General features: G+C 37.0%; 16 protein-coding genes across 16 annotated transcripts; 10 read left to right on the top strand and 6 right to left on the bottom strand.

The window, feature by feature from the left end:
- Positions 1 to 223: 223 nt before the first annotated feature.
- On the top strand, positions 224 to 1462 carry TIM44 (protein translocase subunit TIM44; the record flags this gene model as incomplete). The annotated part of the gene is made up of 1 exon (XM_447811.1): positions 224 to 1462. The coding sequence occupies one exon, from the start codon at positions 224 to 226 to the stop codon at positions 1460 to 1462; it is 1239 nt and encodes a 412-aa protein (XP_447811.1).
- A 725-nt stretch (positions 1463 to 2187) lies between these two features.
- RPB3 (DNA-directed RNA polymerase II core subunit RPB3) lies at positions 2188 to 3126 on the top strand (the record flags this gene model as incomplete). Its single annotated transcript, XM_447810.1, has 1 exon — positions 2188 to 3126. The coding sequence occupies one exon, from the start codon at positions 2188 to 2190 to the stop codon at positions 3124 to 3126; it is 939 nt and encodes a 312-aa protein (XP_447810.1).
- Positions 3127 to 3330: 204 nt separating this feature from the next.
- On the bottom strand, positions 3331 to 4116 carry HIS6 (1-(5-phosphoribosyl)-5- ((5-phosphoribosylamino)methylideneamino)imidazole-4-carboxamide isomerase HIS6; the record flags this gene model as incomplete). The annotated part of the gene is made up of 1 exon (XM_447809.1): positions 3331 to 4116. One exon carries the CDS (start codon positions 4114 to 4116, stop codon positions 3331 to 3333), a length of 786 nt encoding a protein of 261 aa, XP_447809.1.
- A 393-nt stretch (positions 4117 to 4509) lies between these two features.
- On the top strand, positions 4510 to 5514 carry FAF1 (Faf1p; the record flags this gene model as incomplete). Its single annotated transcript, XM_447808.1, has 1 exon — positions 4510 to 5514. The coding sequence occupies one exon, from the start codon at positions 4510 to 4512 to the stop codon at positions 5512 to 5514; it is 1005 nt and encodes a 334-aa protein (XP_447808.1).
- A 1017-nt stretch (positions 5515 to 6531) lies between these two features.
- RPL2B (60S ribosomal protein uL2) lies at positions 6532 to 7841 on the top strand (the record flags this gene model as incomplete). The annotated part of the gene is made up of 2 exons (XM_447807.1): positions 6532 to 6535; positions 7081 to 7841. The coding sequence occupies 2 exons, from the start codon at positions 6532 to 6534 to the stop codon at positions 7839 to 7841; spliced, it is 765 nt and encodes a 254-aa protein (XP_447807.1).
- Positions 7842 to 8192: 351 nt separating this feature from the next.
- VID28 (glucose-induced degradation complex subunit VID28) lies at positions 8193 to 10877 on the bottom strand (the record flags this gene model as incomplete). Its single annotated transcript, XM_447806.1, has 1 exon — positions 8193 to 10877. One exon carries the CDS (start codon positions 10875 to 10877, stop codon positions 8193 to 8195), a length of 2685 nt encoding a protein of 894 aa, XP_447806.1.
- Positions 10878 to 11277: 400 nt separating this feature from the next.
- SNL1 (Snl1p) lies at positions 11278 to 11739 on the top strand (the record flags this gene model as incomplete). Its single annotated transcript, XM_447805.1, has 1 exon — positions 11278 to 11739. One exon carries the CDS (start codon positions 11278 to 11280, stop codon positions 11737 to 11739), a length of 462 nt encoding a protein of 153 aa, XP_447805.1.
- Positions 11740 to 12657: 918 nt separating this feature from the next.
- BAR1 (aspartyl protease BAR1) lies at positions 12658 to 14283 on the top strand (the record flags this gene model as incomplete). The annotated part of the gene is made up of 1 exon (XM_447804.1): positions 12658 to 14283. One exon carries the CDS (start codon positions 12658 to 12660, stop codon positions 14281 to 14283), a length of 1626 nt encoding a protein of 541 aa, XP_447804.1.
- Positions 14284 to 14617: 334 nt separating this feature from the next.
- Positions 14618 to 15376, top strand: TMA20 (translation machinery-associated protein 20; the record flags this gene model as incomplete). The annotated part of the gene is made up of 2 exons (XM_447803.1): positions 14618 to 14628; positions 14845 to 15376. 2 exons carry the CDS (start codon positions 14618 to 14620, stop codon positions 15374 to 15376), a joined length of 543 nt encoding a protein of 180 aa, XP_447803.1.
- A 989-nt stretch (positions 15377 to 16365) lies between these two features.
- PMI40 (mannose-6-phosphate isomerase PMI40) lies at positions 16366 to 17655 on the top strand (the record flags this gene model as incomplete). The annotated part of the gene is made up of 1 exon (XM_447802.1): positions 16366 to 17655. The coding sequence occupies one exon, from the start codon at positions 16366 to 16368 to the stop codon at positions 17653 to 17655; it is 1290 nt and encodes a 429-aa protein (XP_447802.1).
- Positions 17656 to 18011: 356 nt separating this feature from the next.
- On the bottom strand, positions 18012 to 18728 carry NOP16 (Nop16p; the record flags this gene model as incomplete). The annotated part of the gene is made up of 1 exon (XM_447801.1): positions 18012 to 18728. One exon carries the CDS (start codon positions 18726 to 18728, stop codon positions 18012 to 18014), a length of 717 nt encoding a protein of 238 aa, XP_447801.1.
- A 1295-nt stretch (positions 18729 to 20023) lies between these two features.
- On the top strand, positions 20024 to 20458 carry SGN1 (Sgn1p; the record flags this gene model as incomplete). The annotated part of the gene is made up of 1 exon (XM_447800.1): positions 20024 to 20458. One exon carries the CDS (start codon positions 20024 to 20026, stop codon positions 20456 to 20458), a length of 435 nt encoding a protein of 144 aa, XP_447800.1.
- Positions 20459 to 20907: 449 nt separating this feature from the next.
- Positions 20908 to 22410, bottom strand: GVI51_J02035 (uncharacterized protein; the record flags this gene model as incomplete). The annotated part of the gene is made up of 1 exon (XM_447799.1): positions 20908 to 22410. The coding sequence occupies one exon, from the start codon at positions 22408 to 22410 to the stop codon at positions 20908 to 20910; it is 1503 nt and encodes a 500-aa protein (XP_447799.1).
- A 645-nt stretch (positions 22411 to 23055) lies between these two features.
- Positions 23056 to 25911, top strand: INP51 (phosphoinositide 5-phosphatase INP51; the record flags this gene model as incomplete). Its single annotated transcript, XM_447798.1, has 1 exon — positions 23056 to 25911. The coding sequence occupies one exon, from the start codon at positions 23056 to 23058 to the stop codon at positions 25909 to 25911; it is 2856 nt and encodes a 951-aa protein (XP_447798.1).
- A 157-nt stretch (positions 25912 to 26068) lies between these two features.
- CMI7 (Cmi7p) lies at positions 26069 to 26353 on the bottom strand (the record flags this gene model as incomplete). Its single annotated transcript, XM_002999523.1, has 1 exon — positions 26069 to 26353. One exon carries the CDS (start codon positions 26351 to 26353, stop codon positions 26069 to 26071), a length of 285 nt encoding a protein of 94 aa, XP_002999569.1.
- Positions 26354 to 26613: 260 nt separating this feature from the next.
- On the bottom strand, positions 26614 to 27471 carry CFD1 (iron-sulfur cluster assembly protein CFD1; the record flags this gene model as incomplete). The annotated part of the gene is made up of 1 exon (XM_447797.1): positions 26614 to 27471. The coding sequence occupies one exon, from the start codon at positions 27469 to 27471 to the stop codon at positions 26614 to 26616; it is 858 nt and encodes a 285-aa protein (XP_447797.1).
- Positions 27472 to 27569: the final 98 nt, after the last annotated feature.

Genomic DNA, 27569 nt, shown 5'->3' with positions numbered 1-27569 from the left:
AGCTCAGTGAGCGTTGGCTATTGCACCAACGTGAGATGTCACTTTTGTGAAAAGAGGAAAAACCGAACCGTTGGGAGTTTGAGAGGAAGAAACTTGGAAAAATGAATCATTTTGATACTAAGAGAGATAAAACAGAACAGAAAGAGACCAGTTACTACCAGACTGTGTGATACTATCCCAGCCTAGTCAAAGTGGTTAGGATTATTTGTAGTAAAAACAAACTATGATCAGTGTACGTTCGACAAGTGGGGTGCTGGTGGCTCGCAGATGTTTTGGGACCCGCTCGGTTCTTCTGAGTAACCCAAGGTCACCTCTGCAGATCTTCAGAGAGACATTTAAGAAAGAGTGGGAGAAGTCGCAGGAGTTGCAGGACAATATCAAGACTTTACAGGATGCCTCTGGTAGACTTGGTGAGTCTGAAGCATACAAGAAAGCTCGTGAGGCGTACTTGAAAGCGTCGAAGGGCAGTCAAACCATTGTCGGCAAAACTTTGCAGAAGACGGGTGAAACGGTGGAGGAGCTGGCGACTAAAGCCTGGGATTCCGACATTGCAAAGACTACAAGAGTTGTCGCATCTAAGACCGCCAAGAAACTGGACGAGAGCTTCGAGCCTGTCAGACAGACAAAGATATACAAGGATGTCAGCGAGGTCATCGATGATGGTGACAGTTCCAGTTACGGTGGTTTCATTACTAAAGAACAGAGAAGGTTGAAGCGTGAGAAAGATCTAGCCTCGGGTAAAAGAGTTCGTGCTGTAAAGAGCAATGATGAAGCGGGATCTGCATTGGTTGCTACAGATATTGAAGCTAAGGAATCATTGGGCAAGAAAATCGAGGATTTCAAAGAGAAGACGCCAGTCGGTCGTACTTTGAAGAGTGTTAAGGTTAGCCTATGGGATGAAAGTGAAAACCCATTGATTGTTTTCTTGAGAAAGATCACCGGTAAGATTGGCGGTTTCTTTGCAGAAACTGAATCCGCTCGTGTTTACAAGCAATTCAAGATGGTTGACCCAACATTCACCAATATCGGCTTTACAAAACACTTGAGAGACTATATTGTGCCAGAAGTTCTTGAAGCCTATGTCAAAGGTGATGAAAAAGTGTTGAAGAAGTGGTTCAGTGAGGCCCCATTTAACGTTTACAACGCCCAGCAGAAGATTTTCAAGAAGCAAGAGCTTTTCTCCGATGGTAAAATTTTAGATATCAGAGGTGTGGAAGTTGTCAGTGCAAAGCTATTGCAACCACAAGATATTCCTGTTCTTGTTGTGGGTTGCAGAGCTCAAGAAATTCACTTGTACAGGAAGGCTAAAACTGGTGAAATTGCAGCTGGTGATGAATCCAATATTTTGATGTCTTCTTATGCGATGGTTTTCACCAGAGACCCAGAACAAATCGATGATGATGAAACTGAAGGCTGGAAGATCCTAGAGTTCATTCGTGGTAGCTCCAGACCTTTCAACTGATCATATAATAAATGATAGACCCATTGAATATAAAAACAACTCTTTTATTAATTTTAGAGGGGAAGGAAGAATAGGTTCACTGAGCGTACACGGACTTCTTGTATGTCTAGTGTACTTTCTGTTAGTATACTAACTTTGTTTTTCTCCTCTCATGCATTCGGCATTTTTAGATATATTAGTTGCATCAATTGAAGGCTTGAAATTAATAATTTCTGTCAACAATGCAATGGTATATGCCGTTTCCTGTAAATATTACAGCTATTCGTTTTGTTTTGTTTTTTTTTTATCTTGTCTTCTATTATTATTATTTTTCTATTTATGTTATGTAAGCATAGACCAATTAAAACAGTCACTAATACAATATCTTTATATCAAGTCTCAGAACTAGACAATTAATCAACTAATTCACACTTGTTGTTATTGCAGACATTTGCATTCATCATAAACTGCTATATCTATCATAAGATACGTAACTGAAAAATTCTTGGTGAGCAAAGCTGAAATTTGACAAAATATTGAGTTGAAATTACGTGAAAGTCATATAAGGCAGTCAACACTAGCGAACAATAGCGTCTTTATTCCACTAACTGCTGGGATTTGATAGCATAAGCGCCTGTGGATCATTGTTAAATTTTAGCTGTGTGCTTGCATTTTGATACGTCGGCACTGTTGTAATTCTAATTAGCATCTGGAAAGCAAGCGAAGCAAACAAAAATATACAGAAAATGAGTGAAGAAGGTCCTCAAGTGAAGATTAGAGAAGCCACCCGTGATAATGTTGATTTCATATTGTCGAATGTTGATTTAGCATTAGCAAATTCTCTACGTAGGGTGATGATCGCGGAAATTCCTACTTTAGCTATAGATTCTGTTGAGGTCGAGACAAACACCACTGTTCTGGCAGATGAATTTTTGGCACATAGATTGGGTTTAATACCTTTGCAGAGTACAGACATTGAGCAACTGGAGTACAGTCGTGACTGTTTCTGTGAAGATCATTGTGACAAGTGTTCGGTCGTTCTAACGTTACAAGCAGTTGGTGAAAGTGAAAGTACAACTAATGTTTACGCAAAAGACCTGTTGATTGTGTCTAATCTAATGGGCAGAAATATTGGTCACCCAATAATACAGGATAAAGAAGGAAATGGTGTTCTGATATGTAAGTTGAGAAAAGGTCAGGAACTGAAACTAACATGCATAGCAAAGAAAGGTATAGCAAAGGAACACGCGAAGTGGGGACCTGCTGCTGCTATAGAGTTTGAATATGACCCATGGAATAAACTACAACATACAGATTACTGGTACGAAGAGGATATAAGAAAGGAATGGCCTCAATCTAAAAACTGTGAATACGAAGACCCACCAAACGATGATGAACCATTTGACTATAAGGCGAAGGCTGATACCTTCTACATGAATGTTGAAGCAGTTGGTTCAATTGCAGTAGACCAAGTTGTTTTAAGAGGTATCGATACTCTACAGAAGAAAGTGGCATCTATTATGCTGGCTTTGAATCAAATGGATCAAGAGAAGGTTAACTTTGCCACTGGTGATGCTAAAGGCAATGGAATAGAAGAAGATGGCGATGCTATGATGATGAATGGTCATGATGGACCTTATGGCGACAATGGAAGATCCAGTGATACTTACGGAAGTGCATGGTAAACGAGACCTAAGTAAATATCGTCAAGTTTTCTCGTTATTAGCCTTTTTTTTTCGATCAAGTTGTATTCTAAAGATAAACGGTAGTATATTCATATTTAAATAAATCTATATACAACAGGTTTCATGGCATGCAATTAATATGTTTCATCAAGGATAATGATTGGTGATTTGTTATCCAGCGCGTTGTACATTTTATAATTGATCTTAATTATGCTTCGAGTTCCATTCGCAACAATCTTGAAATCTGACCAACTTCCCACCAAAGATATCTAAGGAGCTACCATACGTCAGATCTACAGTACCATTACTCAATTTATCAACTAATTCTAGGTCAGAAATACTCTTTGCGCCCCCTGCATAAACAATCTTCACTTCTTTGTTAATGTCCTTAGTCCATTCGTAAAGTTTTGTTACCAAATCTGTTTCAATACCTTTACACAGTCCTTCCACATCAGCAGCATGAATTAGAAATTCATCTGTATATTTACTAAGCTCGGTAAATGTTTCCTTATTTAGCTCCAATGTGGTCAAAGTCTGCCATTTATTCATAGCGACAACCCATTTGCTATCTGGTGTCCTTCTACAGCTCAAATCAACAACAATTCTATCAGGTCCACACTTGTTGCTTAATAACTGTAGCCTATCCATTAGAAAAGTGCCCTCTTTAGTGAAAAGCCAACTTGTTACAATAATCTTGCTTGCCTTCTCTAGCCATTGCAAGCAGTTCTCATCGTTAATTCCACCGCCAACTTGTAAAAACCCTGGAGCAGCATTGAGAGCCTCCATAGCTGCTGCATCGTTGTTTGGTCCCAACTTGATAACGTGGCAGCCCTCAATTCTATTCTCCAAATACAGTTGAGCGTAGTATGATGGCGGATACTTCGAAACAAAGTTAGTCTCTAATGAGTCATCGTTGTCCTTTAGCGTCCCTCCTACAATCTGTTTCACCTGTCCATCATGCAAATCAATGCATCCAACAAATTTGGTCATCTTAATCACTCAATTACAGTTATTTTGAAGTTTCAATCCACACAATTGTGAGAACAAGAATAGAGCATGACAACATGTCGACAACTCATAATTCTTAACTGTGTTGTATAATTATCACTGCCACTACTCGATGAGCTTCAAGTTGTTAGTTTTTCAGAGTGTTTGTCACCGTAATGATCTATAGTTTTGCTTAGAAAACATCGCAGAAGCTGATTTAATTGTTGTGAAAAAGTGCAATTTTGACAAAATGAAATTTAAAAATTGAAGCGATGCGATGAGCTATACAGAAAGCATACTAGTTGAGAGACTACTAGAGGTCCATTTGTTAAATAGTCCGTCACATAAGTGGTATATATTATATTGCATTAACTTGAACGAACAAAAAAATCAAGTATGGGTGAAACCGATGCAGAGTACCTTAAAATGCTTGAGCTTCAAAGGCAAGCCTTTGAAGCACAATTTGGCTCATTGGAGTCTATGGGGTATGAAGACAAGACCAAGGAGGGAGATGATAGTGGATCTAGTGACGTAGACTCTTTTAGTGGTGATTCCGACTTATCTGACAAAGAGGGCAGTGATGAGAGCGAGCAGGATGAGGAACAATTCCGTGGGTTTGATGAAGAAGATGATGTTGAAGATAAGTCAGTGAGCAAATCTGCAGACATAAGACAGCCTAAAGTAATTAAATTCTCTGGGGCCAATGACACTTACGTACCGCCTAGCAAAAAAGAGCAAAAATTGCTTAGAAGCGGTAAGACCTTAAACAAGAACCGGAAGCTTCTCGAGAGCGAGGGCACTGAAACTAAACCAGGAGATGATGAAGGTGAGGACATGGAGATGGAGAACTTGCAAAACGATATAGAGCTTCAACGATTTTTGAAGGAGTCGCATTTACTAAGTGCGTTTAACAGTGCTACCAGCGGTGCGTCTCTGACATTGGACGGGTTGAAGGACACCACGGTCTCATATCAGGATGACGAAGTGATGGGGAAAGCCAGGGCCAGGACACTGGAGATGAGGTTACAAAACATATCGAAGGTCAACGGTGATGGTAGAAAGATCTCCAAATTGGAGAAAGTACCCATGCATGTGAGGAAAGGTATGATAGACAAGCACGTAAAAAGGATAAAGAAATACGAGGAAGAAGCCGCAGATGCCGGTATCGTTTTATCTAAGGTCAAGAGTGGTAATTTCAGAAAGATAGAGTCCACATATGTTAAAGATATAGAGAGAAGAATAGGTAGCAGTATCAAGTCCAAGGACCTAGAAAAGAGCAAGAAAAGAACCCGTGGTCTTAAAGTGCAGTCAGTTGGTAGATCCACAAGAAACGGTCTGGTTATCTCCTCAGAAGACATTGCTCGCATAAACGGCTCTGGCAAGAGCAAGCGCAGAAGGTAATTCATAACCATTCTTCTCAGCTGCATATTATAAAGGGCATAAGTAGGTCATATATATTGTAAAGAAGCATGTAATATAATTGCATACCTACTACATCATCACAATTTTCTACATCACAATAGCTTACCAGTGTGAGTTGTATAGTGCTACATACCACATACATAACACATTGTACGTTAATATCACATGAGAAAAGTAGTTTGTTGTTTTGTGACTGCTACATCCGTACACCCAAGAAATCTGATAGTGTTTTTGGGAATTTTTAGTTACTTTTGCGTTTTTAGTCATTTTTGTCAATTGAGCCCAGGAAGTGATCGCAACTAAAATTTCCTGATAAGGAAGTGGGTTGCCGGGAGCAAGAATGGAGTGTACGCACGATGTACACTGCGCAGGGCTATCTCTTGGAGATAGCTAACCTCTCGCTCACCTTGCAAGGGATGTTTGCGATGGCTGGACTGCCAAATTGCTCTCCTTGTCTCTCTGCCTCTCCCTGGCGAGAGTTGAAACTAGGCTGGAGCCCTCCCTTTTGCCCACACAGCCACTACAGTGCCACCGCTGTAGCGGGTAGTGCCATCCTGGTTCAGCAATGTTCTTCCCAAAGGAGCGAAACAACCGGGCTGCCAAGTGTAGTTCTTGGCTTAGGCATGGGTAGACAGAGCAGCTCCTCCCAGAGGGGCCCTGCTAGGCAGATGGTACTCGACATCCAGGCAGGAGCATGTTACTACCGGGAGGGGGGGCTTGATGGGACAAGCAAATCCTCCTGCCTAGCAGTTGCGGAACCTCAGTGCCCGCATTGGCAAAATTCGGTTTCGTCACTTTTTGCCAAAACTGCGGAATGGGCATCCTCGGGTCGGTAGTGCCCAGTGTAGCGCAAGGAAAGTGCAAAATTGTCAAACTTCTCATTGACTAAAGTATAGCTAAATATTAATAGTGTAGCCATCGAGTATATATAAATATTGGTTCTGTGTATTCTCTTTTTCTCAGGAGGACAAGAAAACCAAACAAGAACAAGGAACAATGGGTATGTGAAAACTAGAGTGCGAAATGCAAACAATGAATATGGCGTAAACGCTGCCGAGCTATGAAACTGGATTAACGATAGGATATCAAGCGAAAATACACAACTTGGAAGTATGAGAACATGAAACGATCAGATACCTTTGGCGTAAACAATATAGGATATGTTGGTGGGATATCACCTATTGTTGAAAGAAATAGATCAGAATACTTTATGGGAATTGATATTTGAGAATTAAGCTTGAATGCGATGGAGTGATACATAAGTCTTTGGCAGTGATTAGCATTAATAGAAATGAAAATTATTCAAGAGATCAACTTTACTAACAGTATGTCTTTAACATATATTTTTTTCGATTGAAAATTTGTATTACAATTCATGTGGTTATCAAGTCTCCTAACACCTGACCATATACTGGGAGAACTTTTGTTTTTAGAAGATGCTAATGTTAATTAGGATGGCTATGTGAACTAATGATGTACAAATTGCAGACCTTTAGAGGAATTTTTAAAGGAGAGAAAAAAATATATTATGATTATTATTTACAGGTAGAGTTATTCGTAACCAAAGAAAGGGTGCTGGTTCTATCTTCACCTCTCACACCAGATTGAGACAAGGTGCTGCCAAGTTGAGAACCTTGGACTACGCTGAACGTCACGGTTACATCCGTGGTGTCGTCAAGCAAATCGTCCACGACGCCGGTAGAGGTGCCCCATTGGCTAAGGTTGTCTTCCGTGACCCATACAAGTACAAGTTGCGTGAAGAAATCTTCATCGCTAACGAAGGTGTTCACACTGGTCAATTCATCTACGCCGGTAAGAAGGCCTCTTTGAACGTCGGTAACGTCTTGCCATTGGGTTCCGTTCCAGAAGGTACTATTGTTTCCAACGTTGAAGAAAAGCCAGGTGACAGAGGTGCTTTGGCTAGAGCTTCTGGTAACTACGTTATCATCATTGGTCACAACCCAGATGAAAACAAGACCAGAGTTAGACTTCCTTCTGGTGCTAAGAAGATCATCTCTTCTGACGCTAGAGGTGTCATCGGTGTTATTGCTGGTGGTGGTAGAACTGACAAGCCATTGTTGAAGGCTGGTCGTGCTTTCCACAAGTACAAGTTGAAGAGAAACTCTTGGCCAAAGACCCGTGGTGTTGCCATGAACCCTGTTGATCACCCTCACGGTGGTGGTAACCATCAACATATTGGTAAGGCTTCTACCATTTCTAGAGGTGCTGTTTCTGGTCAAAAGGCTGGTTTGATTGCTGCCAGAAGAACTGGTTTGCTACGTGGTTCTCAAAAGACTCAAGATTAAGTTACGTAATTTTGGTTTTCTCTGTCATTTTGTAACTATGGTGTTTAGAATATAAATTTAATCAATCATTTCAAAAACTATTTAACATAACTGTGTCTATTAGTAAATCAGATATTCATTCTCTGCTTAACTGAGTATGTCGTTGCGGATTGTATTGCCAGAAGAGTGTCCAGTAAGGCGATTGCTTATTTCTTGCGTAATCGTAACAACATAATCCTGATCATGAATCATCATTCTCCAACTTTACGAATATGTTGATTTTATACAAATTTCATTAACTTCGTGAAAATAGTTCATTTAGTTACCAATTTTTCTTTGTTTTCTTAGATAGCCTCCGCATGCTTTTTGAATTCAGCTACTGTTGCTATCACGTAAAAGTAAGTCCATATGAAAGGAAAGTGTTCTTGCTTTCTCTCTTACTGAAAGTGAATCGTCAAAAATATTCTTTTTCACCAGTTCATGTATACCTAGATCAACCAATTTCTTGCATCTTAAAACAGTGGAATTATTATTCTGAGATCTACCCTCTGGGATATGTCTCACAAACTCGTCGTTCCGTTCTTCATTGTCTTGAAGAGCGCTACTGTCATCAATATCCTCATCAATAGCTGAGTTATGATCGGTGTTGCTTGTAATGCCATGTATTTCATTTCTGGACACTCTACCTGATGGCGGTTCGGAGTAATCTATTGGTGCTGAACTGCTGTCTCTTGACGTTGGTGGGTATCCATCCAAACCAAATTGGGAATGGTTTGCTGATTCAGAATTCCATAGTAAGTTATTTAGTACCCAAAGTGATGCAAGTTTCAAGTCACTATCGTTTCCATATCTTGTTGGGTTTTGTGCAGAAGCTGCTAATATTTCACTTAATATTTCTAATATTTCATCTTGTTCCACAACGAGTTGTTTTTTGTTTTCATTCACAGCAGCTAGGTTAACTATTATATATAAAATCCCTTCTAGGGTTTTCTTTTGTGGTGGATCACGGGGATCTAATTTGGTCATTTTATGTACAAGGAACTCAAACAGATAAGTGTTACCAATTGCTTTGGTTTTGCCTGTTACTGGGTCAAGATTGTATTCAACTTCTTTAAAGTTCTCCAGTAAAATATTCACCACTTTTCTAGAATTCGACGTCAGATTTCTGATTAATTGGAAAGCTTGTGCCTGCACTGGCCAGCTAGGATCATTAACAAACTCCAGAATAGTTTCCATTGGAATCTTCGCGAGTAATTCTAGCTTTTCTTCATTTTGACAATTATACATTAAGTGACGCAATACCCATAACGAATTAGTCTTAACATCCTCTGTGTTGCAACCCTGTAACGCATTCTTCCTGCTTTGTAAATTCCACTCGATACTGTCGTTTAATAGTGGATCACTGAGCAGATCTTGTATAATTTCAATTATGCCGTTCTTTACTAGGTATGGCTGGAGATTGGAAAATTCTACAACAAAATTGCAGATCGTACCTAGTGTTTGTCCCATTACTTTTAATTCAGCGCCTAAGAATTCAGGGCCCACCTCAAAACATTCTTTTGTAATACGATGTATTTTTCTCAAAAGTCTTAGCAGCAACTCTGGTAATTTGTTTCTTTTCAGAGAAGTACGTAACGCTGTCACGCTTCTTGAAAATGACTTTAGTAAAGATAACCATTCAAAACAAAGTTCCGAATCATATAAACATGGGAAAGGTTCAGTACTAGAAATCAAATTTCCATTTTTAAAGGTATTGAAAAATTCAATAAATTCATTAAGTAAACTAAGGTGAAGTTCTAATCCAAACTCTAGGTTATTCAACAGAAACTTATGTTCCAATAGAAGGGCCCTATATTTTTCATCGTTAGCAGCAAACGCAGCACAAAATTTAACGCATTTAGTCAATGTTTTGATAGAAGCATTATTTTGTGTTTTTAATGACATACATTCAAAAAATACCCCCAAAATCCCGTATAGCATATTTGATTTTGACAAAAACATAATAATGGGATTGTTCATGGGCTCGTGCCTGTTGTATAATTCAATTAAATCTGTTAAAGTCTCAAAAATGTCAAACCACTTTGGTAGGGGTTGATAATTGAGGAGATCGACTAAATATGGGAGGTATTTTATAATGATCTTTCTCTTTTTCCAAGTGTTTTCAGTATTCAGATAGGGAGCTATTAAAAACTCCAACGCAGCACACTTTAGTTGTATATTCTCCCCTTTTAGAAAACTGGAAATAAAAAATTGAAATTCGCTGCTTTCCCAAAGTGATGCAGTTTGATTTATTTTATGACTCCAAGTGTAAAGTACCAAGCATAAATAGAGGAGCTTTTCGTCTTGTTGATTTGATATGGTGATCGAATTCGGTAATGAAATGCAAGAGTTCAAACCTTTATTGCTGAGCGGTTTATATTTGTTATTCTTCTTATCTTTTTGAACTCTAAGGCGAATCATATACTTGTAGTTAATTAGCTCTGCGTATTTTCTGTAACATTTAAACAGCATTGACTCAATTTGCTCCTTGAGTGATTTTGTCATTAAAAATGACCTATTTTTGCCATTTTGTAGTTGTAATGTGAGTAATTCGATCGTGTTTGCTATCTCGCTTGAGTTGGCTATATCAGAAAGTAGCTTGTCGATTAAATGAGACAAATATTGTTCTGTTTCTTTGAGGAAAGGGAATTCATCGCATTCCGTATAGCCTTTGCTCATGTTAATCAGTTTGATATATTTTCTGTTGATTGAAGTATTGTTTGTAAGAAATGTCTTAGGTAGTTCAATATCCTGTAGAACACTTACAACAACATCATTATAGCTTTCCCCTAAGGATTCAATTGTATTTTTGTCCACATTCAACAAAATCAATAATATGTCTAACTTTAAATGTTGTAGATCAATATCATCGCTGGCACTTATAGATGTCAGCTCCTTGAATATCGTACTATTTTGGCCCAAATAAACATCAAGTTTAGCTGTAGCATCGCCGACTATCCTGTTTCGCAAGGCAACCAAGGAGTGCTCGGAAGAACTGACTGAATCAAAACTGACCATTAATAACAAGTATTTGTCTTGATGTATAAAGTAATACAAAAGGGGTGGAAAACCAGGCTGCTATTCTTCTATAATCTGGCGTTGAAAGGTAGCGAGGGGGCAATAACTTTGGAGTGTAAATTTAAATATAGCGCTTAGTGTAATTAAGGTTGTTGCAGTAGTTTGTAAGCATGCTGTTTTATAACACCATGCAAGTGATATGCTGGAAAATGAGTCTCCCCATGTTCGGCACATTAACGCCTGTTCTAATCGGCCTTTTTTTTCTTTTTCTGGTACTAGCATTGTGCGTTAAGAAAACAAGAAATTGGGAAGCAATTTAAGTGTAATTACTACAGTGAAAGTTATGGTGGTGAATAGCTACTGTAGATTATAGACCAAACCAGTATCTTTTGTGAGTAAAATGGACTCATTAATTGAATACGTTAAACAACAAAATATTGATGTACAAGGCATTTGCGTAGCCACCGTGAGTGCAGCCGTGTTTGCAGTACTTCTTTGGAAGTTCACTAGTGGGAGCGGTTCCAGTAAGAAATCCAAGAGCAAAAGCTATAAGAAGAAGAATAAGAAGGAGAAAGTTGCAGCTTTAACTCATGAAATGCAAATAGAGAACATACACTTGAGGTATAAGAATGAATTTGAAGATAGAGTTAACAACATATTGGGTGCTTATAATCCTGATGACGAAAAATCAGTTTACGAAAAGAAATACTGTAATGAAATGCTATTAAAATTGTTGATAGAGTTGGATGGTGTTGATCTAGTAAGTGAAGAACCCGAAAAGAAAGCAATCTTGAAAGCAAAGAGGAAAGCTGTCATAAAGGAAATTCAAACCCAATTGAAAAAGTTGGATACATTGGTCTGAGTTTGAAGATTCTTGTTACTATTCTTACCTTACCACTGCTTGTTCATATATGGTCAAAAGTAATACTTTTCTTTGCTTTGAATTGGCTTGTTTCATATCTAAACATTGAACTTGTTATCTTACTAGAGAAGCATTCGTACAAGAACCCAATATAGCACCTGCATGACATTCTTTTGTTTAACCTCAAATGCTAGTCAAAGTAAAATATTATCATAGACTTCAATGGCATTTTATTTCTACCGAGTATGAATATGGACACTTGTTGCATTTTTTTCAGTTTCATTGTTTGATATTTCAGATCTATCCTTCATTATTCATATGAGTGTTAAAACCACGGTGCCTATGAAATACGTAAAATTATGGTATGGTATTCATTTAAGTTTCAGATTTTCAGTTTTGTTCACTATTTAACTCATTTAACACCTTGTAATGTCCGATTTGGGTAATATACATGGTTCTATCTATTTCTATCTTGATATCTGTGCATATTTGGACATAACACTAACAATAACAATATAGAAAGACCAATAGTAATAACCTTATTAACATACTAATTATTCAATTAATAAGGTCAATAAAAAAAATGATACCATGTCAATTTTTTATTTATTTCGATTAAAGTTGTGTTCGGAAGTTTACTGGTTATGAGGAGACTATACTTCCTCCAAAGACCGCAAATACAATTTACTCACCTCAATAAAAGGTCTCTCCTAAAAAAATATAATCGCTGTATCCTATGATACATTTGGAATATAAGAAAAGTATAAATGCTACTTTTATGATGAGTATAAACTGGAATCCTATTGATTTTTACCAGACTTGCTTTCTCAAGCTTTATACTCCAAATACAGTATATGGTATGATTTAGGTCTTTAAATAAAGTTGCTACAAAGACAGTTGGAATACCCAAATAATAAAATGATTCAATTCATTAACTGTTATTTTATATTTAATCTGGTCACTGTTGTTAATTGCTTACGACTCACTATTGAAAAGAGAATTGTTTCGTCTCATGCATCTCTATCAAAGCGTAGTGCTGTTGATTTGCAATTTAGACGCTTTAATAATCTTTATTATGAGAGTGTTCTCGAGTTTGGGACACCACCTCAATCAATTCCATTAGTTTTGGATACTGGTTCCTCTGATTTATGGGTAACTTTAATTGGGAATCCACTTTGTTACAACAAAGGTTCTGGGAAACCGCCCAAATGTTTGATTGATTGCTCTGGGTTGGTGTTCTATGACATGGATAAATCTCAAACTTTTGATTATCTAAAAAATGTAACCTTTAAGATTGGATATGCAGACACCACATATACAAGTGGAATATGGATTGTAGATATCATTACACTTCCAGAAGGACACTTAAAAGATTTACAGTTTGGTATGGCATTTGCAACAAATGCAACTTTTAGTGGTGTTTTAGGAATTGGTTTCCCTGCGATGGAATCGGTCAATGGCTATGAATTCGCACCTGGTAAATTCTATCCAAATTTTCCCCTAGCGCTTAAGAATGCAGGCTTCACAAATATTGCGGCCTATTCAATAGAGTATAATGATGAAAGTAAGAAAGGATCAATTCTATTTGGTTCAATTGATACGTCACGGTTTATTGGCCCATTGTACACATTCCCTATGATCAATGAGTTTCCTGGAATTGCCGACGAACCATCTACACTTAGTTTAACACTAGATGGTATAGGTATTGATGGATCATGTGAGCAGTGGGTAATTTCTAATACCAAATTGCCTGCGCTTTTGGATACTGGATCTACTCTTATAGAACTTCCTCATCCAATTACTCAATCGATAGCCAGTTACCTGAATGCAACATGGAGCGATGATCATGGCTTGTTTGTATTGGCATGTCCATCGGATGATTTCCTCACAACAACCGATTTGGCATTCACATTTGGCGAATTGCACATGAAGATTCCGTTGCGATCATTTATTCTGTTACCCGATGAAGAAAGCAATGGGCTCTGTGGATTGGGGATTACGTCTTCAAAAGGGCGCGTAATTCTAGGTGACAGTTTTCTAACGCATGTTTATACTGTCTTTGATCTGGATAATTATATGATATCACTTGCTCCAATGGCAAAATCATCATTACCTGGCAAAGTGATTGAAATTCCAGCAAATGGGTTGATTGAGAATGCTGTAATCTCAAAATCAGAAAAATGGACACATTTTAATGATATAACAGTTAATGAGTACGGTTTTAGGAATTATTGTGACGGTGAGTTGCAAGATATTCATTCCTATTCATCTAAATTGAACAGTTCTTCTCTTGTTTATTCTAGTAATTTTTCAAGTGATGAAGAACAGAATTCGAGTGAAAGTGTTTCACCATCTATTTTCAACACGGACAGTAGTATAAAAGAGATATACCCAAGCCTGAGTCAGAAGGAACATTTATCTGCATTATTAACAACCATATCTACGAGTGAAATCCACAAGCCAGTAACTGCTACAATAACTGATAGCATTACAACTACCATTAGAGTCACAAAAATACTTACAGTCCTACAATGTGCGACATAAATGCTATATAATGAAGGAAGAGAATTAAAATTTGATGATTTGTTCCTAATTATTAATTGCTACAAATTAAATGAAACTAGTAAAAATAATTGACAAGTAATTGTACTATCTTATGTTATATAATGTCTATAAACTCTGCTCGTTAGTTCACAATTGTGAAGTCTCTCAATAAACGAAGATCATCGCAAGGTGTCCAATTTTTCACAGCTTGCGAACAAATTATAATATTTAACAGTAGAACAAGTAGTCAAGTATTTAGGTGCAATAGCAATTTATAAGACCATTCTTTCTAAGAGACTCTGACGACCAAGATTATATCAGTATATCATTTACAATGTTTAAGAAGTATGTTATTTTGATATGTTTAAAAAGAACTATCCGAGTGGGCTAGGTGTGTTTAAATTTAAAAAGCAAATATACTAACCAGCTATTTTTTGAGCTTGCAACATTTTTGGTTATAAGATCATACAGCTATCTCCAGTGATCATTTGCGCACTAGCTGTTCCTTTATGTGATCTTTTTAATTGTGATTGTTGGTAATGTTTTGAAGACAAAATGTAGATTCTCTAAAGAAGATGTGCACTCACGTTCCAAAGTGAAGTCCTCGGTTCAAAGAACCTTGAAGACCAAGCTGGTTTCCCAATATCCTAAGCTAGAAGATGTTATTGATGAATTGATTCCAAAGAAGAGTCAAATCGAGCTTATCAAATGTGAGGACAAGATACAGCTATATACGGTTGACGAGGAAGTGTTGTTCTTTCAGAAATTCAACGACTTAATTCCAAGTTTGAAACTAGTACACAAATACCCAGAGGCATTCCCAACTGTGCAAGTGGATAGAGGTGCCATCAAGTTCGTACTTTCCGGTGCCAATATTATGTGTCCCGGTCTGACTTCCGCTGGTGCTAGCTTGCCAGAGGCCCCAGGTTTGGAGAAAGGAACCATTGTAGTGATCAATGCCGAGAACAAGGAAAATGCTCTTGCCATTGGTGAACTTATGATGAGCACTGAGGAAATCAAGTCTATCAACAAGGGTCACGGTGTTGAGCTAATCCACCACTTGGGTGACCCACTATGGCATTTCACTTTGTAAGACTATTAGAATAAACCTTATTAATATCGGCATACCCCTTCTATGTTTCTTTAGAGCATCGATTTTTTTTTTCTTTCTGAAATAACAAAATACTGTACCTTTTAACATCTTATAAAACTTACATAATAGGTTCATGTCGACATATAGACATACCTGACATTCCGACATTTACAATTACCATTCACGTCTACACTTACATTAAACATATGTATCTGTCTCCACAATAACAATAACAATGACACTAAAACTACGCATTCATGGCTTTAATCCCAACACTTAATGCAAGAGCACCTGCATAGGAAATTCTGGGGCAGAAAGGCGATAAATGTGTTTAGACGTGGTGGGGGTGTTGACGACTTCCCATCAACAATCCATAATTTGAGCATTGTTCTATAAAAAGAAATGGCAGAGACAGCCCAGGAGTGGTAAAGAGCTTGCAGGGTTGAAAGAGCTTGCAGAGTTCACACAGAGCTTGTTTAAAAACTAATCAACAACAAAATTGGGCATAAAGTGCTACCAAAAATCAGCTAAGAAAAGCTGGAAAACAATGAAAAAAAGTGGAAAAAAACAAAATATAAAATAAAAAAAGAAAGAAGCACTGTCTCAATGCTGGTGTTTTTAGTTTTGGAAGTTGAATAGAATCACGTAATTTTAGGAAACTAAATGGTTTAGCTTGTGTAAAGCTGGAAAATTCGCGTAGTTGGCATGTACTTTGCTGTGTCCTGAGCTTAAATAACTGGGAAGGCGATTTCATCTTGGGATTGGAGGACCCTGGGAGGTAAGTGACAACAAAAGTAGAGAGGATACAGAAGAACGTTGGATTTTGACGTAAATAATACTTTTTTGATCTTGTTATTAATATATATAACAGAATTATAATCGATAATTTTTGTGGAGATAAGTTAGCTGTTCTGTCTTAGCAAATAAAGTCAGGACAATATTCGATAACCATACATACACACTCCTATAGATAACCTTAACCAAAAAATATGACTAGTGATAGATTTTTTAGATTGGATGCCGGCTACCAGCAGTATGACTGGGGTAAGATCGGTTCCAGCAGTGCTGTTGCTAAGTTTGCTGCACACTCAGACCCTTCTGTCAAGATTGATGAAACCAAACCATACGCTGAGTTATGGATGGGTACTCACTCCAAGTTGCCATCTGTAAACCACGAAACCAAGGCTACTCTGAATGACATTCTAGCCAAGAACTCTCAAGAGTTGATTGGTGAAGATGTCATCAACAAGTTCAAGAGCACTAACGAGTTGCCATTCTTGTTCAAGGTTCTATCTATTGAGAAGGTGCTGTCTATCCAAGCCCATCCTGATAAGGAATTAGGTAAGAAGCTTCATATGGAGGACCCAAAGAACTACCCTGATGACAACCACAAGCCTGAAATGGCCGTCGCAATTACCGAGTTTGAAGGTTTCTGCGGTTTCAAGCCACTAGAAGAGATTGCTGATGAATTGGAAACTATTCCAGAATTCAGAGATGTTGTAGGTGATGAAGTTGCCAATGAGTTCATTCAAAACTACAAGACTGGTGTTGAAAACAGTTCATCAGCTTGCGCTAACAATAAGAAACTATTGCAAAAAGTTTTCGAAAAGGTTATGACTGCTCCATGTGATATACTAGAGAAGAACGCTGATGGCATGGCTAAAAGAGCTAATGAAAACCCTTCCAGCTTCAAATCATCTGACTTGCCAGAGTTAGTTGTTAGATTGAATAGACAATTTCCAAAGGACGTTGGTTTGTTCTGTGGTTGTCTAATGCTGAACCACTGTAAATTACAACCAGGTCAAGCTTTGTTTCTAGAGGCTAAGGACCCTCATGCTTATATTTGTGGTGATATCATTGAATGTATGGCAGCTTCTGATAATGTTGTGAGAGCTGGTTTCACTCCAAAGTTTAAGGATGTTAAGAATTTGGTTGAAATGCTGACCTATAGATATGATCCAGTTGAAAAGCAAGTCATGAGTGCTGAAGAATTTCCAAGAGCTGGTGGTGATGGTGCTACAATTATGTACAACCCTCCAATTGCTGAATTCTCCGTGTTGGAAACTACTTTCAAGAACAAAACAGGTAAGGCTACTGTTGAAGGTCTAAAAGGTCCAAGCATTGTTATTACAACAGCTGGTGAAGGTTACATAAGCGCAGACGGCCAAAAGTTAAAGGCTGAACCAGGTTTTGTCTTCTTCATTGGTGCAAATGTTCCAGTGGAATTAGAAACCACTGACAAAGATTTTACAACTTACAGAGCTTTTGTTGAAGCTTAGCTCGTAATGAGAACCTAAATTACATGTCTGTCGGTCAAAAAAAACATTATAATGAACTTCTAATTTAATGCCAGATATCTGGTTTATATATCTATATATTTGTATTAGTGAATTCAAAAATTCTCGAATAAGTAATTAACCGCATTTTCTTCATTTGGTCCATAGTCAATTTTGTATATAACAATAGCTAATGATATGAGTATAAAAAGACGTATGAAAATGATATTGATTAATACTAGTGTACATGAAAATTCTATATGGATATCGATAAATGTTGGAACTAAGTCCATTTACTTAATTAGGCTCATACAATGAGAATTAAGATGACATTGCTTATTGTTGGACATGGTTTAAAATTAAGCAATGTTATTTTCTGATTTCCATTTCCTCATTTTCCTCTTTATTTCACCTTCAGATTGTTGATATATATTTAATTTTCTGTCAAAGAACATTGCTTTGTAGTTATCGCCGTGTTTCTTATACAACTTCTCTAACCATTCGACTTCTCTTGGACTTTGTACTCTTTCCTTTTTCACAATTGGTCTGGAAGCAAAGGCTTCAAGTTGTTTGACGACCTCAGTTTCCTCTTTCTGTTGATCAGCTAGTTTTGCCTTAATTGTATCAATATCATCATCAATATCAAACACCTTCTTCTTACCATATACTACCTTAACTACGTTACCTTCAGCATCGCGAATAATTCTGGCTTCACCCTCAGGTATCTCATTCTCGTCGATATCCTCGACATTTTGTCCCTCATTATCTTCTTGGCTATTGGAACTATCTTCTTCAGAATCAGAATCGGAGTCTTCGCCAAATTGTGTTACTGGGTCGATGGTAGCTTCCTTCTTGATGACTGTGTCATACTTGGCTTCCTGACCACCTGCAGGTGTCTGCAACTTGGCTTTAAGACCAAGCTTTTCGTAGTTCTGTGCTAGAGTCAAAGAATAATCCCAGTTCTTAGCAATTATAGGGTTGCAAGCTATAAGCTTCTTCTTTTGCTTGTCTTTGTTTCTTCTGGAAACCTTCTTAACAGAAGATCTGTTCATCTTTCTCTTCCTTACCGACGTCATCTCTACTGCTGTCTATCTTGTAGTTGTTTATGTCTCTAATAGCTACTATAGCGAATACTATTAAAAAAGTATCCAATAATATGTTTTATATATAATAATAGTGCTGAAATGCAAAGTGCATCATGCCTAGCCATCGATTAAATTTGCGATGAGCATCGCTGAACAATTTTTGTCAAATCACAAATTTACAGTACCATTCTACGAAGTCGCTTGCCCAGCATAACAGAGGATTAGTCCTGAATTATTCCAATGCATTTATATTTACAATTATCTAACAGGCAATACTGCAAAGGAGGATATATCTACCTACTTTACATCCGAGGTTCAACCGAAACTGTAGCGTCTTCCTAAATAATATTTGCAGGTACGACTGGTTAATAGTAAGCTGCCACAGCTGCCTATTTGATGGAAATCAATAATCCTTAACACTACCAACACAGATTGCTCATTAGATAAATTGTTTTCTGTCAGTTAAGCTATACTATCAATTCCATCTTATGTATTACTTTTTTATATTATTCTCCCTTTTATCAACCCAGTATCCAAATCTGAGCGGAAATGCATGACACTACAACAAGATGAGGAGGAAATTTAGCTATACTATATTTGACATACTTTATTATCAATCGCAAATATGGGTTGAGATAGTGGTAGTGGAATTGGACATTTAATAAATCTATATGTTCGGAACTGTTTTCTTTTCTTGTTTACCATAGACGTTCATAGATTTTGATTTTCCGTACCCCGAAGATCAGCTATCGATTTGAATAGCAAACGTAACTCTTTCCTCATATTAGTTAGTATCAGATGTGGCACTTCTGCCAAGAAAGTTTCACCCCTCTCCTATGTTACCATGTGGACCTTCCTTGCACTATCAGTTGATCGATCGATGGTCAGTATCCGATATTTTGTCAGAATTTTCGTCAGATAAGGGATTTTGAGCATGCAAACTGTGACTTGCCCTATCCATTGGCAATGTAGTCCCTACTATAAACAAAATCACCTACGGAAAACAGTGGCATGAGTACGATATAAACCCTTCCTGTATTCAATTGTTACCACAACTTACAATCCCAACTAGGTAAAATATCAAAAATTATCGCCATCTGTTTAACAGTACCTATCGACTGTAAAGAAATATTACCTGGGTTTCAATTTAGTTTGTCGAAACGAATATTGGGTCAATTGATACAAACCTAGAGCATTCCGAATATCTCTTGGACCTTAGAGAATATAGTGCTATAACTCGCTTAAAACATAGCATAAAAAATAAAGAGATCCTATAATAGACTGTCATGGCAATTTCTCCACAGAAAATATCAGAGATATTTGAAAATCTCAACGTCAGTAGCAATAACGTCACAACACAGTCAAACTCTAGATTGACAAGAGAGCAGAAGCATGCTCTACAACTAGAAGCTGACGCCTGCTCAATTTATATAGGAAATATTAGTTTGGATACGACACCGGAGGAAATTGATGAGCACTTCAAATCATGTGGGGTCATTAAGAGAATTACTATGCTATATGATAAGAACACAGGGCCTTCAATAGGTTACGCATATGTGGAATTTGATTCGATTGATTCTCGTGATAAAGCCTTGGATTTTAATGGCACAAATCTGCGACAACATGTTATTTCTGTAGAACGGAAAAGAACTAATATACCTAACTATAAGCAAAATACATCAAACAATACAGATAGTGGTACTGAAAATAAAAATACTTGACTTATTTCAAACATATGCCTCAATCACTTATATCAGCACTACTTCTCATGGATTATGCCCATGGTTTTAGACATTTACATGTTACATTAAGATTATAATATTATGAAACGAACATATTTTCGTGCACCCTTGAGTATGTCTCCACCAATATAACGTCAATAGTTATAAACCTACATATGTTTGCAGTATAAAAATTAATTTTATAAAACCAAGTTTGTCGTTCGGAACTCAAAACCTTACCACTTTTATATTTTGTATCAGTAAACTTTATATTAATAAAATAAATTAATAAAATTTAAAATAAAAACTTTGAATCACCTGATTATATTGGGGATTAAAATTACAGTTTTATTTAATTTTTTGATGATAACTCAAATATCAATTCTCTTTGAATGTGCGTCTAATTCATAATAAACGATAGTTTTAACAACCTGAGTTATATAATATATTTATGCGTCTATATTTAATTGTCGTAAAATTTTGTTCACTACAGCAATCCGTTTCTGATACTCAATATTCTCATAATCCTCTTCCTCGACAATATCACTATTTACATTGGTAACGAATGAAGAAACCAAATAATATCTGATATCATCTACCAATTCAATAGTATCGGTCTCTTGTCTAGCTGATATTCTTTGTGAACTCTCCAGTATTGCTTGTTTCAAGTTTTGATCTTCCTCATATTTAAACAAATTTTCTGCGATCTCCTTAGCTGCAAAGTGTTCTAATTTCTCTGATCTCATTTCCCATCCCAACTTTAGTATATCAAAAACAGAATAGTAGTCGAAAACAGATTTTGATTTTACCAGATTTGCGGTTGCTATCGCTTTAAGACGGTCCTCCAATAATATATCAGCCATGACTACCGTTTCTGCAGCATATTCAATCGGTATTTCTGGACAATCGTAGTATAAGTATCTTAGTATGATCTCGACTACATTGAAGTCGCAATTAGGAAAATTGACAGTTATCGAATCATTGTATTCTGATTTTGATATATAAACAGATTTTTCCCTAAAATTGGAGTTAAAAACTAGCTGAAATAACGGTGCTCTCTCTAAAATAGCCAAGTGGCATGGATAATATCTGACCTGTGTATCATGATTCTGAACTCGCAAATATATGTCATGAAATGCTAAACATTTATTAGTTATATTATTGAGATTCTCCTCATAATTATTAATAATCTTATCCTCTACAAATACCTTCAGTGCTTCTCTAAGATATTCTCTAAACTTGAACTGAAAGTCCATTACTAATGTTGACTTTTCGGCTGCATCATATGTGGTTCTTGATTGGTGTAAAAACTCAGTTAATATATGTAGTTTTGTAACTTCAGAGAATTTTATTAGTTCGTCATAGTCTCGGTGTGACAGTTTATGTACGGCTGGTAACAGGTATGCATAACCAAGAAAATATTCAAAAGTAGCAGAATCTGTTACAGAGCTCAAATCTATGGAGTCATTATCACAAAGCCAGTTTGAATCAAAAAACTCGGGGCATAATATATTTAGTAAAAACTTGTGTGCTTTAAAGTTGATATCTTCTTTCGAGAAATCAATAGTTAGATCAAATGTCATAAAGAACCAAAAATCCCTGATTAAGGAAGATATATGAGTGGCAAACGGCTGGTTTAAGTCAACAGCCTTAGATATATCATGGCTCAGTAATATATCTCTTATAGAATCGGTCAAAGCACCATAGATGCACCGTGCACCTTCAAATTTATCTCTGTCACATGCAGCCCCTCTCTCCAGCAACAACTTAACGACTTCCTCATGGCCACACAGACTAGCCAAAAATAACGGCGAGTTGTCGTACTCATCAACGCTATTAATATTAATCCCAGTAGATATTAGCCGGTCGGCATTCTCGATGTCACCTACTCTGCAAGCCATACACAGCTCTGCGAACCGTGGGTCAATGCTTGTAGCGCTTCCTTCCACCATGAACCTTCAAATCTGCGGCTTCCAGATCAGATATATATTTGGCATGTAGCAGCCCTACTATGATGTAAAACTCTTTTGGGCATCGCAGCACTTATTATTATGAGAAGTTGGTCCATCAACCGTTATTGTCGAATTTCGCTACTCAGATGAACATTTTTGCACAGAAAGTACTGTACAAATTCTCTTAGTGCTTTTGACTACATTCCAATAGCTACTGAGATGGGAAACGCAAGAGCACATTTGGAAAAAAGGGCTTAATTGAACTGCGAGATGAGATAATGGATGGGAAGCCGACTGTGTGTCTGTATTTAGGACTGTGTAAATGCTAGATTCTTGTCGGGGTCTATACTGGGATATCACTAGGCAATTGAGCATACGACATCATACTATACTTGAAATTAGAGACATTGGCGAGAAACTTTTTGCGATTACTGGCGAGTTGAACACTGAAACAGTAATCAGAATAAAACTATTGGGGGGGAGTAACACTGGTCCAACTTTCAGTTAATCATAGTATATCTATAAGTAATTGGCTGCTTGGTTGTGGTCCTTTGGCGACATTGCGACGTAATATCATTAATAACTGCAGCAGCGTCATCATAGTGGTGGTTTACGTCGAAGAACCTTAACACTAATACTGAAAGTATGAGAATATTTGTTGGGAGAAATCCCAGGTCTGTGGTGTTATCTTCTGAAAGTTATAGTCTAAAATTTGAAAGACTCTATGATCGATCTAATCAAACTCAAGGCAATGTGCAAGCCCAACAAGGCCAACCAAATCAAATAAAAGCACCCACAGTTTCGATTAAAAACGTCAGTGCTAGTGAATTGGTCAAAGATGGCTATAGAGAATTGAGAGCACTACGTTTGAATGGCCTACTAGGTTTACTTACAATCAATGGTGATGTCTACGTAGTAGTAGTTGGTGGGGTACAAAGTATAGGGTATCCTAGATGGCACTTGGATGATAGCTCAAAAATCACACCAGAGCAATCAATTAACAAAATATTGGAGGTTGATTTCATCAGCTTAGATACAGAGATTTATGATCATTTGTTTTTTGACCGGTCAGAGCAGAATTTTGACAAGCTACTGCATGAACATCCCTGTGGTGTCTACAAAAGACTCTTCGCTGACGGTTCATTTTATTATACCAAAGATTATGATTTGACGAATGCTGTGAAGTCCCCTGGTCTTACCCATAACTTGGATTATGCGATAGATAATTTTGATACATCTTTCATATGGAATGCAAATTTAATTGGTGAAATTATCAATTGGAGAGGAAGGCTATCGATGAAAGAGAAGCAGGCTTTTGATAACGCTCCTTTTTTGATGTTCGTTATTAGGGGCTTTTGCAAAACATCCATAGTCAATGACCCTGATTTAACAGCTACAGTAACTGTTCTATCAAGAGTTTCTACAGAAGGTCACAAGTCTATATCCGATTCAGAAGGTATGCACGAGGACTCGAGAGTTTCCACCATTATCGAAACTGAAACTATTGTAACAACTGATAGTTTTATTCTATCATACACACAAATTGCAGGGAATATTCCACTATTTTACGAAATTATTGATGGACAACTACTTTCCGGTAAAAAGCTGAAGCTTCTAAAACAACCTGGTGAGGGGCAAAACGAGTTTAACAAGCATTTTGACACACTAGAATCAAAATTTGGTATTGTCAGTGTTGTTAATTTGGTTAAATCTAGGAGCGATTCACAAGAAACCTTGGCATCTATTTACAAGCAATATTCGGACACCAGAGGAATAAAAATAAGCAATATTCCGTGTGGTTCACAAACACTAAATAAATCTCCTCATAAAGTTTTATATAGTCTGAAACAAGACATATATGAGTGTGGAGCTTTTGCATATAATATAAAAAAGGGAATTTATTTTGGTAAACAAACCGGTGTAATAAGAATTAGTGCAGCAGACCCGATTGAAAAACCTATTCTCTTAGAAAAACTGATAAGTAAAGAAGTGTTGGAACTAGCTACTAAGGAACTAGATGGGTTTAGTATAACTTCTCCATTGCTTGAAGTGCATGACAAATTGTGGTCAGAAAATCATTTCTGGTTAGAAAGAGTGTATGCGAAAAATCAGAAAAATTATAATAAATCTGCAAAAATATATTTGAAACTGTTTTCATCACATGTAAAATTATTCGATCCAGTTCATTTTTATATTTCCCAATACTTGAGACAATTTAGGAGCAGTTTTACACATATGAAGGATATAAAAGTATTTGCAGGGACCTTTAATGTCAGCGGCAAATTGTCTAAGGATGATATTTCTCAATGGATCTTTCCTAATGGTGTAACCACAGAAGAAGACTTTGCAGATGTGTATGTATTTGGTTTAGAAGAAGTTGTAGAGCTAACTCCAGGACATATGCTGGCAATCGATCCGTATATTAAACAATTCTGGGAAAAAAAATTATTGGATACCATCAATTATTATGATAAAGATTCTAGCTATACTAAAGTTTGGAGTAGTCAGTTGGGTGGTGTTTTATTGATTTTATTGATGAAATCCAGTGAATCACTAAAGGTTAAGCATGTCGAGGGAGATGTCAAGAAAACAGGATTTGGTGGTATCACATCTAATAAAGGCGCAGTAGCTGTTAGTTTCAATTACTCTGCAACAAGGTTCTGTGTCCTGGTTTCGCATTTGGCAGCAGGTCTGGAGAATGTGGAACAGAGACATAACGACTATAAAATGATATCGAAAAACATAAGATTCTCACGAGGTCTAAGAATCAAAGATCATGATGCAATTATATGGATGGGTGACTTTAACTATAGGATATTGATGTCTAATGAGGAAGTACGTAAGCTTATTGCTTTAAAGGATTATAAGAGTCTATTTGAAAAGGATCAGCTGAACCAGCAAATGATAGCAGGTGAATCATTTCCCTACTTTCACGAGATGCCAATTGAGTTCCCTCCTACCTATAAATTTGATCCAGGAACAAGGCAATACGATACTAGTGAAAAATTAAGAATTCCTGCTTGGACTGATAGAATTTTAGGCAGGGGTGATGTCTTGAGACAACTAACCTATACTTATGCCCCAGATGTTTTATTTTCTGATCATCGCCCAGTCTCAGCTGTCTTTTCTGCGAATGTTACTGTGGTGGATGAGAAAAAGAAAGCTGAGTTATCGTCAGTTATACATACCAAGTTAATGGAGCGGCTTGAAGGATGTGATGAGGATGAACGCATAGAAATTCTGAATGATGGTAATTTCAAACTCAATGAACTTGATGATGAGATATCTAATATAACCAATATGAATGCAAAACCAGAACAAAAACGGGCAAGAAAGCTACCACCACCAAGTTCAGAGATTAGGAAATGGTGGGTAGGAAACGGAAAACAAGTCAAGGTTTTCCTAGATACTGATCCTGAAGAGTTTATGTTGAATCCTGAACACACTCCCAATCCATTTGATTCTAATGATACAAGTCCGTTGTTTGTACCTAGGTCATAGTTAAAGGGTTAATTATCCTCCTATGTAATTTTCGTAGTAGTACTTCTAAATTTTAATATCCTACGTTTGGTAGTTGGATTATGTTGGTAAAGAATGCAGACGGGGTTTGAAAGCGATTTTGTTAACTTTGTCAGCTCTACTTAGTGTTGTTCAAAACTTATTTTTGCTCGTCCTTCTCACTTTTCCCATTCTGCAAACGAGCGTCTTCAAAAGACTCTAATTGTTTTAATAGCATGTCTAAGTTCTTTTCAACTTGATCCAGTTTTTGTTCCATCTCACTTGCCTGCTTCTCACCTTGCAGTATATCCTTTAATGCATCCTGTAGATTCTTAGCTTCAGAATTAGTTAAGTTATGGTCTTCAATAGTCATGATATTTAAAGTTATCTTGACTGGTCTATCGATACTAGTTATTTTGTCAAATAGCTTCCTTGGCCATTTCATTTATCTTACACTTGTCAAATATGAAGGGCTTTGTTTTTTCCAGTCCTTGGTTATAGTGTTGTTAGTTTCACCAAAATATAAATTTCAAGTTACGTGCTGAATGAACTAACATCAGAAATTGACATACTATGGTAGAAGAGAATATTTTAGTTTGCAGTTTAAAAAGACATTAGTAATTAAGTCATTATATTGTTGATGGTAAATAAACATTATAAAACGCAAGCGACTTTTAGGTTTATTTCATTCCCTTTACTATGCATTTATTCTTGTGGCTTTGAGCTTTCTTCTTGAACTTTCTTCATTATTTCTAAGTATATCGGATATAAAGACGACTTCTCATATAATTCTACTAGAGTACCCTCCATCTTCTTTTGATTCTCAATGAGATCAACGAACTTTGGATCAATCGGTATATTTCCAAGGTAAGGTACATCAAACTGTTTCGCCAAACTTTCACCACCACCTTTTGAGAATATGTTTGTGCATTCTGTACAATATGGACAGACGAAACCTGACATATTTTCTATTACACCCAGAATTCTTAAGTTTACTTTCCTGCAGAAGTTAATCTCTTTTTTGACATCAGCGGTGGCAACGCCCTGTGGAGTGGTTACGACAATGGCACCATCTGGATTGGTGAATCGAAGTTCTTCAGCTATAGAAATATGTTCATCTGAAGTTCCTGGTGGAGTATCTATTAACAAGTAATCCAGTTCCCCCCATGTGACATCCTTGATAAATTGTCTAATCATAGAAGTCTTTTTAGGACCTCTCCATACTACACTTGTACCCCTAGAACCTAATAAAAAACCTAGCGAGACTACGCAAAGTTTACCCTTACCGTTGGTTTCAACAGGAATAGGCATCCAACCGTCAGCTGATTGATATATACTACTGTCTTCAATACCAAACATTCTAGGTAATGAAGGTCCAGTCAAATCAATATCCAGAACACCAACATTGTAACCCATACCACATAATGTCAATGCAGTTTGTGTAGTAACTGAACTCTTTCCAACACCTCCCTTACCAGATAGAACCAACAGAATATGCTTAATCAAGCTCAGTGACTTTGCTGGCACTCCTTCAGTAGATTCCAGTTGTTCTTCGGGATCCATTCTCAAACTGCGTGTTGTCTATTAAAGTCTTCTTCACCAAGAGAACTAAAATGTTCGAATATGTGTGGCAACTAATTGGTCAAGGAGCTCTTCCTATT

Source organism: Nakaseomyces glabratus, chromosome J (assembly GCF_010111755.1).
Source record: "Nakaseomyces glabratus chromosome J, complete sequence".
NCBI classification, from domain to species: domain Eukaryota; kingdom Fungi; phylum Ascomycota; class Saccharomycetes; order Saccharomycetales; family Saccharomycetaceae; genus Nakaseomyces; species Nakaseomyces glabratus.
Note: the sequence above shows the minus strand (reverse complement) of the source record. Positions and strands in the feature narration are given on the sequence as shown.